Genomic DNA, 12,339 nt, shown 5'->3' on the forward strand with positions numbered 1-12,339 from the left:
ATGGAGCCAAATACAGGACCATTCTGGAAGAAAACCTGATGGAGTCTGCAAAAGACCTGAGACTGGGACGGAGATTTGTCTTCCAACAAGACAATGATCCAAAACATAAAGCAAAATCTACAATGGAATGGTTCAAAAATAAACATATCCAGGTGTTAGAATGGCCAAGTCAAAGTCCAGACCTGAATTCAATCGAGAATCTGTGGAAAGAACTGAAAACTGCTGTTCACAAATGCTCTCCATCCAACCTCACTGAGCTCGAGCTGTTTTGCAAGAAGGAATGAGGAAAAAATTCAGTCTCTCGATGTGCAAATCTGATAGAGACATACCCCAAGCGACTTACAGCTGTAATCGCAGCAAAAGGTGGCGCTACAAAGTATTAACTTAAGGGGGCTGAATAATTTTGCACGCCCAATTTTTCAGTTTTTGATTTGTTTAAAAAAGTTTGAAATATCCAATAAATGTCGTTCCACTTCATGATTGTGTCCCACTTGTTGTTGATTCTTCACAAAAAAATACAGTTTTATATCTTTATGTTTGAAGCCTGAAATGTGGCAAAAGGTCGCAAAGTTCAAGGGGGGCGGAATACTTTCGCAAGGCACTGTATATCAGACCCGACTTAGGTCTGAAACAAAAGTCATAATTTAGAACCCGGACCCGCTCGGCTCCTGGGTCTGATCCTGGGATTTTGGGTCTGTTTGACCCGTGAAGACCTCTTAATATGAGCCCAAGCTAATACCAAATATGTTTGTACTTTAGCAATGATTTAACTTTTTTCAAATTACAAGTGGTCAATACATCATTAGCCGTATGGGCCTATATTGCATGAAAAAAAGATTGTATAAAGAAGATGAGCAATTCCATTGTTTAGTTTTTATTCAAAGTATACAGATACACAACAATAGATCGTCAACCCTCCAACACCCACAACTCAACATCCTAGTATTTCTGACTATTTAGGAATGTTCTGCGCTAGACATTTTGAATTCTGTTTGGCTGATCTGTGGTGGTTATAATTCAACAGTGGCAGCAGTGAGGATAGAAGGCAAACGCAAACATTTAGCACTTGCGTAGCCAACATGGGGGTCTGATTCTGGAATATAGAAATACAGACTCAAAATTGAATCCCCTCTGCATTACTACAGAGACCATCTCTTCACACATCAACACTTGCTATTCATGGTTTGCACGTTTCTCACAATGAGTGTTATTTTGAAGACTGAGCGTTCGATTCAATGTAGATATTTCCAAAGGAGGAAAATAATTTAGTATGAAAACCTTTTGTCATCATTGGGATGTCGCAAGATTTTCTGTAGATGCAGTATAACTTTAGCTAGCTTATGTTAGCGTTGCTAGCTATTTTGACACACTTTGCCATCTCTCTAAAGTACATTTGACCACATCATAATGATGGCAAAGTTGTTTCCTATTTATTATTTGCATTCTTCAGCAATGTCGTTGTATTTCCAGACCACTATAGCTAACTAGTGTAATTAGCCCCACTTGACTTTCAGTCACCACTATGGCTGAGGCGAAGTATAAATGCTGAAGCTAGTTAGCTAAATACATTGCATGGGCTGAAATTGACCTAATAAAGATCCAATTTGTCAATATAATTACACGACAGACTGCATAACGAATTCATGTGGTGCTAAGCAAAGTAGGCTGGCTAACTTTCTACAATCTGTCAAATCACTCAATGTGTAAAAAAAATATATATATAGCCTAACACTTTGCTGAAACAGTACAATTAACATTAGATGACTAGCTCAACATCTACCCCTCCCCCCCACCTTCATAATAACATCAATGCATCAGGGAATGGACTCCAAGGTTTCTAAAGCGTTTCACATGGATTTTAGCACATATTGGCTCCAATGCTTCCCACAGTTGTGTCCTGTTGGCTGGATGTCCTATGGGTGGTGGGCATTTTTGATATACACGGGAAATTGTTGAGTGTGAAAAACACAGCAATGTTGCAGTTCTTGACACAACCTGGTGTGCCTGGCACCTACTACCATTCCCCGCTCAAAGTAACTTGAGTCTTATGTCTTGCCCATTCACCCTCTGGCACACATACACAATCAATGTCTCAATTGACTTTAAAAATACTTCTTTAACCTGTCTCCTCCCCTTCATCTACACTGATTGAAGCCGGTTTAACAAGTGACGTCAATAAGGGATCATGGCTTTCACCTGGATTCACCTGGTCAGTCTTTGTCATGGAAAGAGCAGGTGTTCTTAATGTTTTGTGTACTCAGTGTAGAAGGTATGATTTATAACAGAGAGGAATAGCTAGTAAGCTAACATTAGTGCACTAATGTTACGGTCCATCAGTTCCCGACCGAAGTAGCTATCCACTCCATCCGATCACACCCTGGTCTTTCCACAACCTTCATCAAACTACCTTTTGGATGACCAAACTTATTTTTTAGCAGATTATTGCTGTCTGAAGTGGCAGGTAGCCTTATGATTAAGGGCCAGTGACGAAAAGGTTGCTGGTTCGATTCTCAGAGCCGACTAGGTTATAAAATCTGTCTGTGCCATTGAGCAAGGTACTTAACCCTAATTGCTTTGCTAAATGACTCAAATGTAAATGTCTGTCTGATGTTGACAGCATAGTCCTTGGTTAAACTTTTTTTTCCGTGCTCTCCATAGCTAATGTCTTCCATGCTTGTTGGCCATGACTGTCTTGATCTGCGGTCTAAAGATATCATGTTATCTTGAAAGCATTTTATCCTCTAATCCTTACCACTCTATTATGGCCATTTAGAGCTATTTGAATTAACAATTTTGAAACTTTTTAAAGGAGATGTCTTGGGAACAAATACACGCCCATTCAGGCAAAGGAGTGTTCGCTCACACACTCATTTGCGTAGTAACCCTGTGCACTTCCAGCCCGATAAACAGATGTTTCCCATGATTCTAACCATAGCTTGGACCCAGAGGAGTTGTGATAACTTTATGCCTTTTCATAACTGATTTTGGATCATCTCCCTACCAACTTGTTAAACTTAGCTAACCATTATCATCGAAGGGCAAACTGTCTGGGCCAGTTGTTCAGGGATGTTGGCAATGAAGATGAACTCATGGATACAATTTTTACAGTATGTCTCTGCATCCAGTGTGAAGGAAGTTGGAGTTAGTTTTGCGACCCAATGCTAACTAGCGTTAAGGCAATGACTGGAAGTCTAAGATAACAGTTAGCATGCTAGCTGTTACCATCCATTGATTTCCAGTCATTGCGCTATAAATGTTACCATTGACTTCCAGTCATTGCGCTAACGCTAGTTAGCAGTTGCGCTAACGCCAGTCAGTAACTTCAAACTGCACGCAGGGACATACAAATTGTATCCACGAGTTCATCTGGCTTTGGATCTTCATTGCCAAAATCCTGAAGCATCCCTTTAAGGGCGACATACTGTTTGTACAGCTCCATTGACATTTCCCCACATAATCAATACGCCACAAATTAAAACTACGATTGGCGGACATTCTTAGTCCATTTTCTCAAAATAACAAAACGACAAAGGTGACCCCCACTACCACCAATCGACTGCTCTGCTAAATTTAACTCCAGTGTGTCTAAATGAGATTTGCCTGTTTTACCTGTGAAGTCCATAAACAGAGGGCCAGGGGATATCCATTTCAACCTAATCCCCTACCTTTCATTGTCTCCCCACAGTACTTTGTCCTGCTGCTGTGTATCTTCCTCCTGGAGATCCTTGCCGGTGTCCTGGCCTACATCTATTACCAGCAGGTAATGAATGACTTGATTCACCACCTGATTCCACTGCCAGGAACACCTATCTATTCCCAGAGCCTGTCCAGAGACAGAAGAGTGTCTCTTTGTACAAACTGAAACCCAAACAAGGAAAGGTTCACGGATAATTCCCCACTCTCTTTCTCCATCTGTTGCTTTTCTCTCTCTCTCTCTCTCTCTCTCTCTCTCTCTCTCTCTCTCTCTCTCTCCCCCCCTCCAGCTCTGCTTTCCCATGCCTGCCACATCTTGTTGTAGCATTTCTGTGGTGTGATAATAGCACTAAGATGTGATTCCCACTACTGTCCCTGTCACTACCACACACCCCTGCTGTGTCGATGTTAGACCTGAAGGAATGTTATCCTACCAAGCTTGTTGTGTGTCATTTGAACTCTCTCTGTGTAATTGTCTGCTCATGTTCCTTTGGCCTCGTCACCCTGTTTTCATCTCACTGCTGCAATGTTTCCCACGCTGTCAACAGGTCAAATAGAAACCTATTATATTTCTCTCTCTTCCTCTCCCTCCCTCGTTCATTTATTCCCTTTATCTCTCTTTTTACGTTCGGACTTGGCTCTACATTCTGTGGTTGCCATAGAAACTGTGGACCAGCTAGATGTAGGCCTATGCTCTTGCCTAAGTTTTGCGCTACTGTTATAAATGAATGAAAATGTACTTCTTCTTACCTTTTATGTATATCATTTCCTCTTTCAAGAGGAGTTCCTTCTGTAATGACAGTTTTAGCTATTCTGGACCTTTTGATACAGTGGATCATTCCATTCTATTAAATCGACAATGAGATGCATTACATTCCTTCAAGTATTATTTTACTGATTGAAGATTCACAGTCATTGGTGAGCTTATGTCTGCTTCTCCCACTACCTTATTCTCAATGTGCATGCTTCCACTTAGTCCTATTCAGAAAGACAAATGTCCCTTTTTGTTCCAGCTTAGTGCTAACATACCTGATTGAAGTCATCAACAGGGTGTGTTAGAGTTAGGCTAGAACAAAAGCCTGCGCTCAAATACCGTAGTTTCCCCTTCCTCGGTATTGTATATGTTTCTGTTTCTACCGTCTGCTGGATAGCTGTGTTGTAGTCTGACCAAGGTCATGTTTACTGTGTCCGTTCTCTCATATCCCCTGTGTCCCGTCTTCCTCTGCAGCTCAATGAGGAGCTGAAACAGAACCTGCGGGAGACCATAGTGCAGAAGTACAGGCAGCCAGAGCAGGAGCACATCACCAAAGCAGTGGACAAGCTGCAGCAGGAGGTAAGAGAAGGCACCATAAGCAGACTTGAGGAGTTTGGTTGGAAGTTTTTGGAAATATTCATGCGGGAATTTGTCGATTTTTCTCCAATGTGCATTAATATTCAGCTTTTTTATGTTTACTTTCATTGAATCTACTATTATTTACACTGGCACTGATATGTGTTTTCATTATGCATGGTTGCAGTATGTTATTAGCCCTACGCGTAACTCGTCATTATGAAACCTTCTGATTTGAAAGAGAGCCCGTTGTTTTGTATAAGGATTTGGTTCCTGAACTGAGTATCATTAAGCTCGTCTTCTGAAACAACTGCAAGACAACTGGGAAAGCATGCACCACCCTGTTTGTGAAATGCCTCTCCCTCTCCTCTCCTCTCCTCTCCTCTCCTCTCCTCTCCTCTCCTCTCCTCTCCTCTCCTCTCCTCTCCTCTCCTCTCCTCTCCCTCTCCTCTCCCTCTCCCTCTCCCGCCAGTTTAAGTGCTGTGGCAGCAACAGCTCGTCGGACTGGGGCGAAAGCGTGTGGATCCGCACCAATGAGGCGGATGGCAGGTTGGTGCCGGACAGCTGCTGTAAGACCCAGACGCTGGGCTGCGGCCACAGGGACCACCCGTCAAACATCTACAAAGTGGAGGTGAGCGTCCGATACAGGGAGCAGCTGGTGTTGTTGAGTGTTAGAGTGCTTGCAATTCATAGTGCAAATTCTGCTTGTGTTCAGGTTTGTGTAATCAAGATCATAGCTGCGGGAAGTACTTTGGGAGTTGGTGTGCTGTCATTTTTTTCGTGGGGGGGGGGTTAAATATACCTAAGAATCAAAAGTAAAGGGAAAAGGTATAAATAATTTCATATTCCTTATATTTAGCAAACCAGACGGCACAATTTATTTGTATTTTTACGGATAGCCAGGGGCACACTTCAACACTTAGACAATCATTTACTAACGAAGCATTTGTGTTCAGTGAGTCCGCCAGATCTGAGGCAGTACAGATGACCAGGGATGTTCTCTTGATAAGTGCGTGAATTGGACCATTTTCCTGTCCTGCTAAGCATTCGAAATGTAACAAGTACTTTTGGGTGTCAGGGAAAATGTATGGAGTGAAAATTATTTTCTTTAGGAATGTAGTAGAGTAAAAGTTGTCAAGAATATTAATAGTAAAGTACAGATACCCCCAAAAAACTACTTAACCTGTTGACGGGGTAGGGTTCCCTTTTGGGAACGACACCTCCCACGTTCAGCTGGAACGGTGGCGCATGGAATGCAAAAATATTCTTAGAAATATTTAACCTCCACACATTAACAAGTCCAATAGCCAAATGAAAGATAAAATGTTTTACGGCGAAAACATAGCACATATTTATGTCAAACCACCACCAAAGACACAGCTAATTTGAATAGCCAAGTTGAACAAAATATGCAATCAACAAACGCAGGATTAAAAGAAAAATAATTCACTAACCCTTTGAAAATCTTCATCAGATGACAGTAATAGGACAGTAATAGGACATGTTACACAGTACATTTATGTTTTTTTCAATAATATGCTATTTATATCCATAAATCTCTGTTTACAATGACGCAATGTTCAAAAAATGCTACTCAAATGTCCGGAGAAATGATGATAGCTCCGGCAGATAACGTCAGATAACAAGCAATACACCTCATAAACTTTGACTAAATATACATGTTCTACATATAGATAGAAAGATACACTTCTTCTTAATGCAACCGCTGTGTTACATTTATTTTTAACGTTACAGAATTCGTTCACTAGGCTATAATATGAGACGGCGCTCAGAAATTAGCATTATGTGTCCTCTATGTTGAAGTCCACAGAAACCCAACATTACCACATAAATATTCCCTTACCTTTGATGTTCTTCGATCAGAAGACGTGGAAGAAGTCATACTTACCAAAAACTGCGTTTGTTTTTGTTTGTGTCTTTAGGTTATCAAACGCGACAAATTGCAGTTGAAATGCAGCCAAAATTCTAGTGGATGCGCATCAAAACTTCAAAATTACATATTATATGTCGACTAAACTGGTCAAATTAAGTGCAGAATCAAGCTTTCGCATGTTATAAACGTGCAAAACAATCCTTAGCTCGAACAGACACACCGACGTCGTTTGGTCCATCCTGGAAGAAAGAGAGCTCTGGAGCCGACGCGCGCATGAAAGTACATGTATTTTCGCGTGACCCGAAGGTTTCAGCCCGCCAAAAGTCGAGCGAGCGCGCAATTCTCACAATGATAGGCCCCACTGAAAGCAGACATTGCGCTGAAGACATAGAAACTGTTCCCAGATCCGTAGCTGGTTGGGAAGGCAGGGGGCGATGACGTCAAAGTTGGCCCAACTTTTCTGATGACAAGAGAGAGTTTGGGAGAATGGCTGCCCTGAGAGTTCTGCTTTACATACAGACATAATTTGAACGGTTTTAGAAGCTTTAGAGTGTTTTCTATTCAATAATAATTATTATATGCATATATTAGCAATTTTGGACAGATTTTTTTTCTGTTTACTATGGACACGCAATTCCTCCAAAGGGGGCAGTAGTCAGCCCTATCTTTAACAGGTTTTAAGTAGTACTTTTAAGTATTTTTACTTAAGTATTTTACACCACTGTAATCTCATAATACTTGTGGAATATAAAAATACTTGCCTGTTTTCCAGTTTCTTGAAATACATTGCAAATGCAGCTTATTTCTATTTGTAAACTGAAATGGTCTATTCAGTCCTAACTTTTAGTAGATGCTCTCATCGAGAGCAACGTACAGTAGTGAGTACATAAATGTGGGATCGAACACACAATCCTAGCATTGCAAGTGCCATGCTCTACCAACTGAGCCACATCATCACATCATCACAAACCACTTGATGTCTCATTGTACTCAATTTCTCTATTGTGCATTGTTCATGGTGATACAGGTACACACCGAGATGACCAGCTTATGTGAAATACAGTCATTTACTTTAAGTGGTTTGTAAGGATGGTAAATGAATACTGCATAAAATGTGGTTGTTTTCCATGTTATTTGATCCAGAAAAATTTCATTTGACGTGGATGTTTTGTGTCTTTTGCCCATAACTTTGCACCTTTTGACGTAAATGTTTGAGGACAGGGTTTTGTTCTTTCTGGATTCCATTAGAATGACAATCACAGAGGAAAAGACAGGGCAACCACTCTTACAATTCCAGCTATTGAAGCCCACAAGATACTGTTCTCAATTATACAACTACCTTTTTTTGACAAAGCCCAGATGCTGAAAATAGGTTTTTGCCCGCGCTACGGACGTCTATATCGGTCCTCTGATACTAGTAAAGGCCCAGTGCACTACTTTAGTAAAACAAAACAATTCTACAGTACCAGTATATATTTTTGTATTTGTTAATATATCTTTTTAATTCAGATTTTTCAGGGGGTGCTGCAGCACCCTCAGCCCCCTTACTTCCCGTGGCTAACATCAAGATTGAAAGTCACCTTAAGTCACACACACCTTTCCTGTCTCTCCAGGGGGGATGTATCACTAAACTGGAAAACTTCATTTTGGACCACCTGAAGATCATTGGAGCGGTGGGCGTGGGCATCGCCTGTGTACAGGTGAGCAAAAATAAGCCATTTCACTGTTTGACAGCACAGAGATGACCCAAGATGGCCACCGTAAACATCAGAATCCTTGCCCTGGTCTCTGGAAATTCAGGGGTAATGGTAGAAGTGTAAAGCAACCAAAAGTCATTTTTCAGTTTCATTCTGAATTATGTGGACACTGAAACACTTAAGCGTGTATTCTTATGTGGCCTCAGGCATATATGTTGAAATGTGAAACATGTACAGTTGAAGTCGGAAGTTTACATACACCTTAGCCAAATACATTTAAACTCAGTTTTTCACAATTCCTGACATTTAATCCGAGTAAATGTTCCCTGTCTTAGGTCAGTTAGGATCACCACTTTATTTTAGGAATGTGAAATGTCAGAATAATAGTAGAGAGAATGATTTATTTCAGCTTTTATTTCTTTCATCACATTCCCAGTGGGTCAGAAGTTTACATGCACTCAATTAGTATTTGGTAGCACTGCCTTTAAATTGTTTAACTTTGTGTCAAACTTTTCGGGTAGCCTTCCACAAGCTTCCCACAATAAGTTGGGTGAATTTTGGCCCATTCCTCCTGACAGAGCTGGTGTAACTGAGTCAGGTTTGTAGGCCTCCTTGCTCGCACACGCTTTTTCAGTTCTACCCACACATTTTCTATGGGATTGAGTTCAAGGCTTTGTGATGGCCATGCCAATACCTTGACTTAGTTGTCCTTAAGCCATTTTGCCACAACTTTGGAAGTATGCTTGGTGTCATTGTCCATTTAGAAGACCCATTTGCGACCAAGCTTTAACTTCCTGACTGATGTCTTGAGATGTTGCTTCAATATATCCACATATTTTTCCGGCATCATGATGCCATCTATTTTGTGAAGTTCACCAGTCCCTCCTGCAGCAAAGCACCCCCACAACATGATGCTGCCATCCCTGTGCTTCACGGTTAGGATGGTGTTCTTCAGCTTGCAAGCCTCCCTCTTTTTCCTCCAAACATAACGATGGTCATTAAGGCCAAACAGTTCCACTTTTGTTTCATCAGACCAGAGGACATTTCTCCAAAAAAGTACGGTATTTGTCCCCATGTGCAGTTGCAAACCATAGTCTGGCTTTTTTATGCCGGTTTTGGAGTAGTGGCTTCTTCCTTGCTGAACGGCCTGTCAGGTTATGTCGATATATGACTTGTTTTATTGTGGATATAGATACTTTTGTACCTGTTTCCTCCAGCATCTTCACAAGGTCCTTTGCTGTTGTTCGCAACAAAGTAAGTTCATCTCTGGGAGACAGAACCCGTCTCCTTCCTGAGCGGTATGATGGCTGCGTGGTCCCATGGTGTTTATACTTGCATACTATTGTATGTACAGATAAACATGGTACCTTCAGGCATTCGGATATTGCTCCCAAGGATGTACCAGACTTGTGGAGGTCTACAATTTTTTCTGAGGTCTTGCCTGATTTATTTGGATTTTCCCATGATGTCAAGCAAAGAGACACTGAGTTTGAAGGTAGGCCTTGAAATACATCCACAGGTACTCCTCCAATTGACTCAAATTATGTAAATTAGCCTATCAGAAGCTTCTAAAGCCATGGAATTTTCCAGGCTGTTTAAAGGCACAGTCAGCTTAGTGAATGTAAATGTGATACAGTGAATTTTAAGTGAAATAATCTGTCTGTAAACAATTGTTGTGGCGAAATGTGTGGAGTGGTTGAAAAAATGAGTTTTAATGACTCCAACCTAAGTGTATGTAAACTTCCTACTTCAACTGTGTGTGTGTGTGTGTGTGTGTGTGTGTGTGTGTGTGTGTGTGTGTGTGTGTGTGTGTGTGTATTTATCTCTCTCTCTTCTCTCTCTCAGATTGTGGGGATGGTGTTTACTTGCTGTCTATATCGGAGTTTGAAGGCAGAGCCTTACTGAGAGTAGAACACGAAGAGAAGGAAAAGGGATGGGGTCTAGTCTCTGCCACCCAGTGTCATCATATTCCAGCGACCCGTTTAGTCATGGGGTCTACCACTGTGCCATGCAAACAGAAGATGACGATATATGTAATGGTCAATGATGCACTTATGATAGTGTCTCTCAATCCATTCCTTGGGGGGACCATTTTGGTTCTAGCCTAGCACTAACTCCCCTGATTCAACAAATCAAGGGCTCCCCCCCATAAAATGGAGAATCAGATTAATGCAAGCCGTTACATGCTATCGGATCCACAATGCTCTATATTTTGGTAGTGTGCAACAAACAGAGCAGTTGGTGTAACCTAGTGTGAAGTAAAGATCAGTGGACCAAAATGGCCCGTGCATGAGAACAGCTTGCCTTAACATTGCAATATTCATGACTGTGGCTTAATGAGCGAGAACTGACCTCTGGGGCCGATTACCATAGCAACACGTTCTTTTTCATCAAGTAGCTATTTATACATCTACACACGCCTTTCACACTGTTCCTCTCAACTTTTTAATTGTTAGTTTATTTGAATTTTTAAAATTTATGTTTTAACACAAGGGATTTCTACACTTATGCCAAAGTTGTCATCAACACTGACTTTGTGTAACATCATATCAAACTGACTACTCCTGCATGCCTTTTTCATGTATACTGAACAAATATATAAATGCAACAATTTCTAAGATTTTACTGTGTTACAGTTCATAGAAGGAAATCAGTCAATTGAAGTAAATTCAACAGGCCCTAATCTATGGATTTCACTTGACTGGGCAGGGGTGCAGCCAAGGGTTGGCCTGCACCCCTTCCTGCACCACTGGAGCCAGGTCCAGCCAATAAGAATGTGTTTTTCCGCACAAAAGGGCTTTATGACAGACAGAAATACTCCACCCCTCCCCCTCAGACGATCCCGCAGGTGAAGAAGCCAGATGTGGAGGTCCTTTGCTGGCGTGGTCTGCGGTTGTGAGGCCGGTTGGACGTACTGCTAAATTCTCTAAAGCAATGTCTTATGGTAGAGAAATGAACATGTAATTATCTGACAACAGCTCTGGTGGACATTCCTGCAGTCAGCATGACAATTGAATTCTCCCTCAAAACTGGAGACATCTGTGGCATTGCGTTGTGTGACAAAACGTCACATTTAAAAGTAGCCTTTTATTGTCCCCAGCACCTGTGTAATGATCATGCTGTTTAATCAGCTTCTTGATATGCCACACCTGTCAGGTGGATGAATTATCTTGGCAAAGGAGAAATGCTCACAAAAAGGAATTTAAACCATTTCTGGGCTCTTTTATTTCAGCTCATGAAACACGGGACCAACACTTTACATGTACATGTTGCATTTTTATATTTGTTCAGTGTATATTCTGATTGTCTTTGTGTGCCTTTGAAGATACTTTTTTAAATTAACTTCTGCTTTTATTCAAACCATAAATGTTATTTTATTGTGTATTTAACAGACCAATAGGAGGATTTTATTATAAGTGTGCCTCAAAGACGCCACAAACGAATAAACTGCTGTATTTCTGTCGGTTTTCCTTTATACGTGGAAGTATTTAGCTGAAATAAACACAATTTAACCTGTTTGACTATGTTTTCGGGTAAATTAACAAGGTGGACAGTGGGGCAAAAAAGTATTTAGTCAGCCACTAATTGTGCAAGTTCTCCCACTTAAAAAGATGAGAGAGGCCTGTAATTTTCATCATAGGTACACTTCAACTATGACAGACAAAATGAAAAAAATCCAGAAAATCACATTGTAGGATGTTTAATGAATTTATTTGCAAATTATG

The 12,339-nt window shown here is 41.0% G+C and overlaps 1 protein-coding gene across 1 annotated transcript in view; it reads left to right on the top strand.

The window, feature by feature from the left end:
* The window catches only part of LOC115113468 (CD151 antigen-like), a 65,327-nt gene extending 53,195 nt beyond the window's left edge, over window positions 1-12,132 (top strand). The window contains exons 4-8 of the mRNA XM_029641151.2: window positions 3,686-3,760; window positions 4,922-5,026; window positions 5,496-5,654; window positions 8,531-8,617; window positions 10,460-12,132. Coding sequence (XP_029497011.2) covers window positions 3,686-3,760; window positions 4,922-5,026; window positions 5,496-5,654; window positions 8,531-8,617; window positions 10,460-10,519 — 486 coding nt within the window. The 3' untranslated portion in view covers window positions 10,520-12,132. The remainder of the gene's footprint in view (window positions 1-3,685; window positions 3,761-4,921; window positions 5,027-5,495; window positions 5,655-8,530; window positions 8,618-10,459) is intronic.
* Window positions 12,133-12,339: the final 207 nt, after the last annotated feature.

This window comes from Oncorhynchus nerka, linkage group LG28 (genome assembly GCF_034236695.1).
Source record: "Oncorhynchus nerka isolate Pitt River linkage group LG28, Oner_Uvic_2.0, whole genome shotgun sequence".
Classification (NCBI taxonomy): Eukaryota; Metazoa; Chordata; class Actinopteri; order Salmoniformes; family Salmonidae; genus Oncorhynchus; species Oncorhynchus nerka.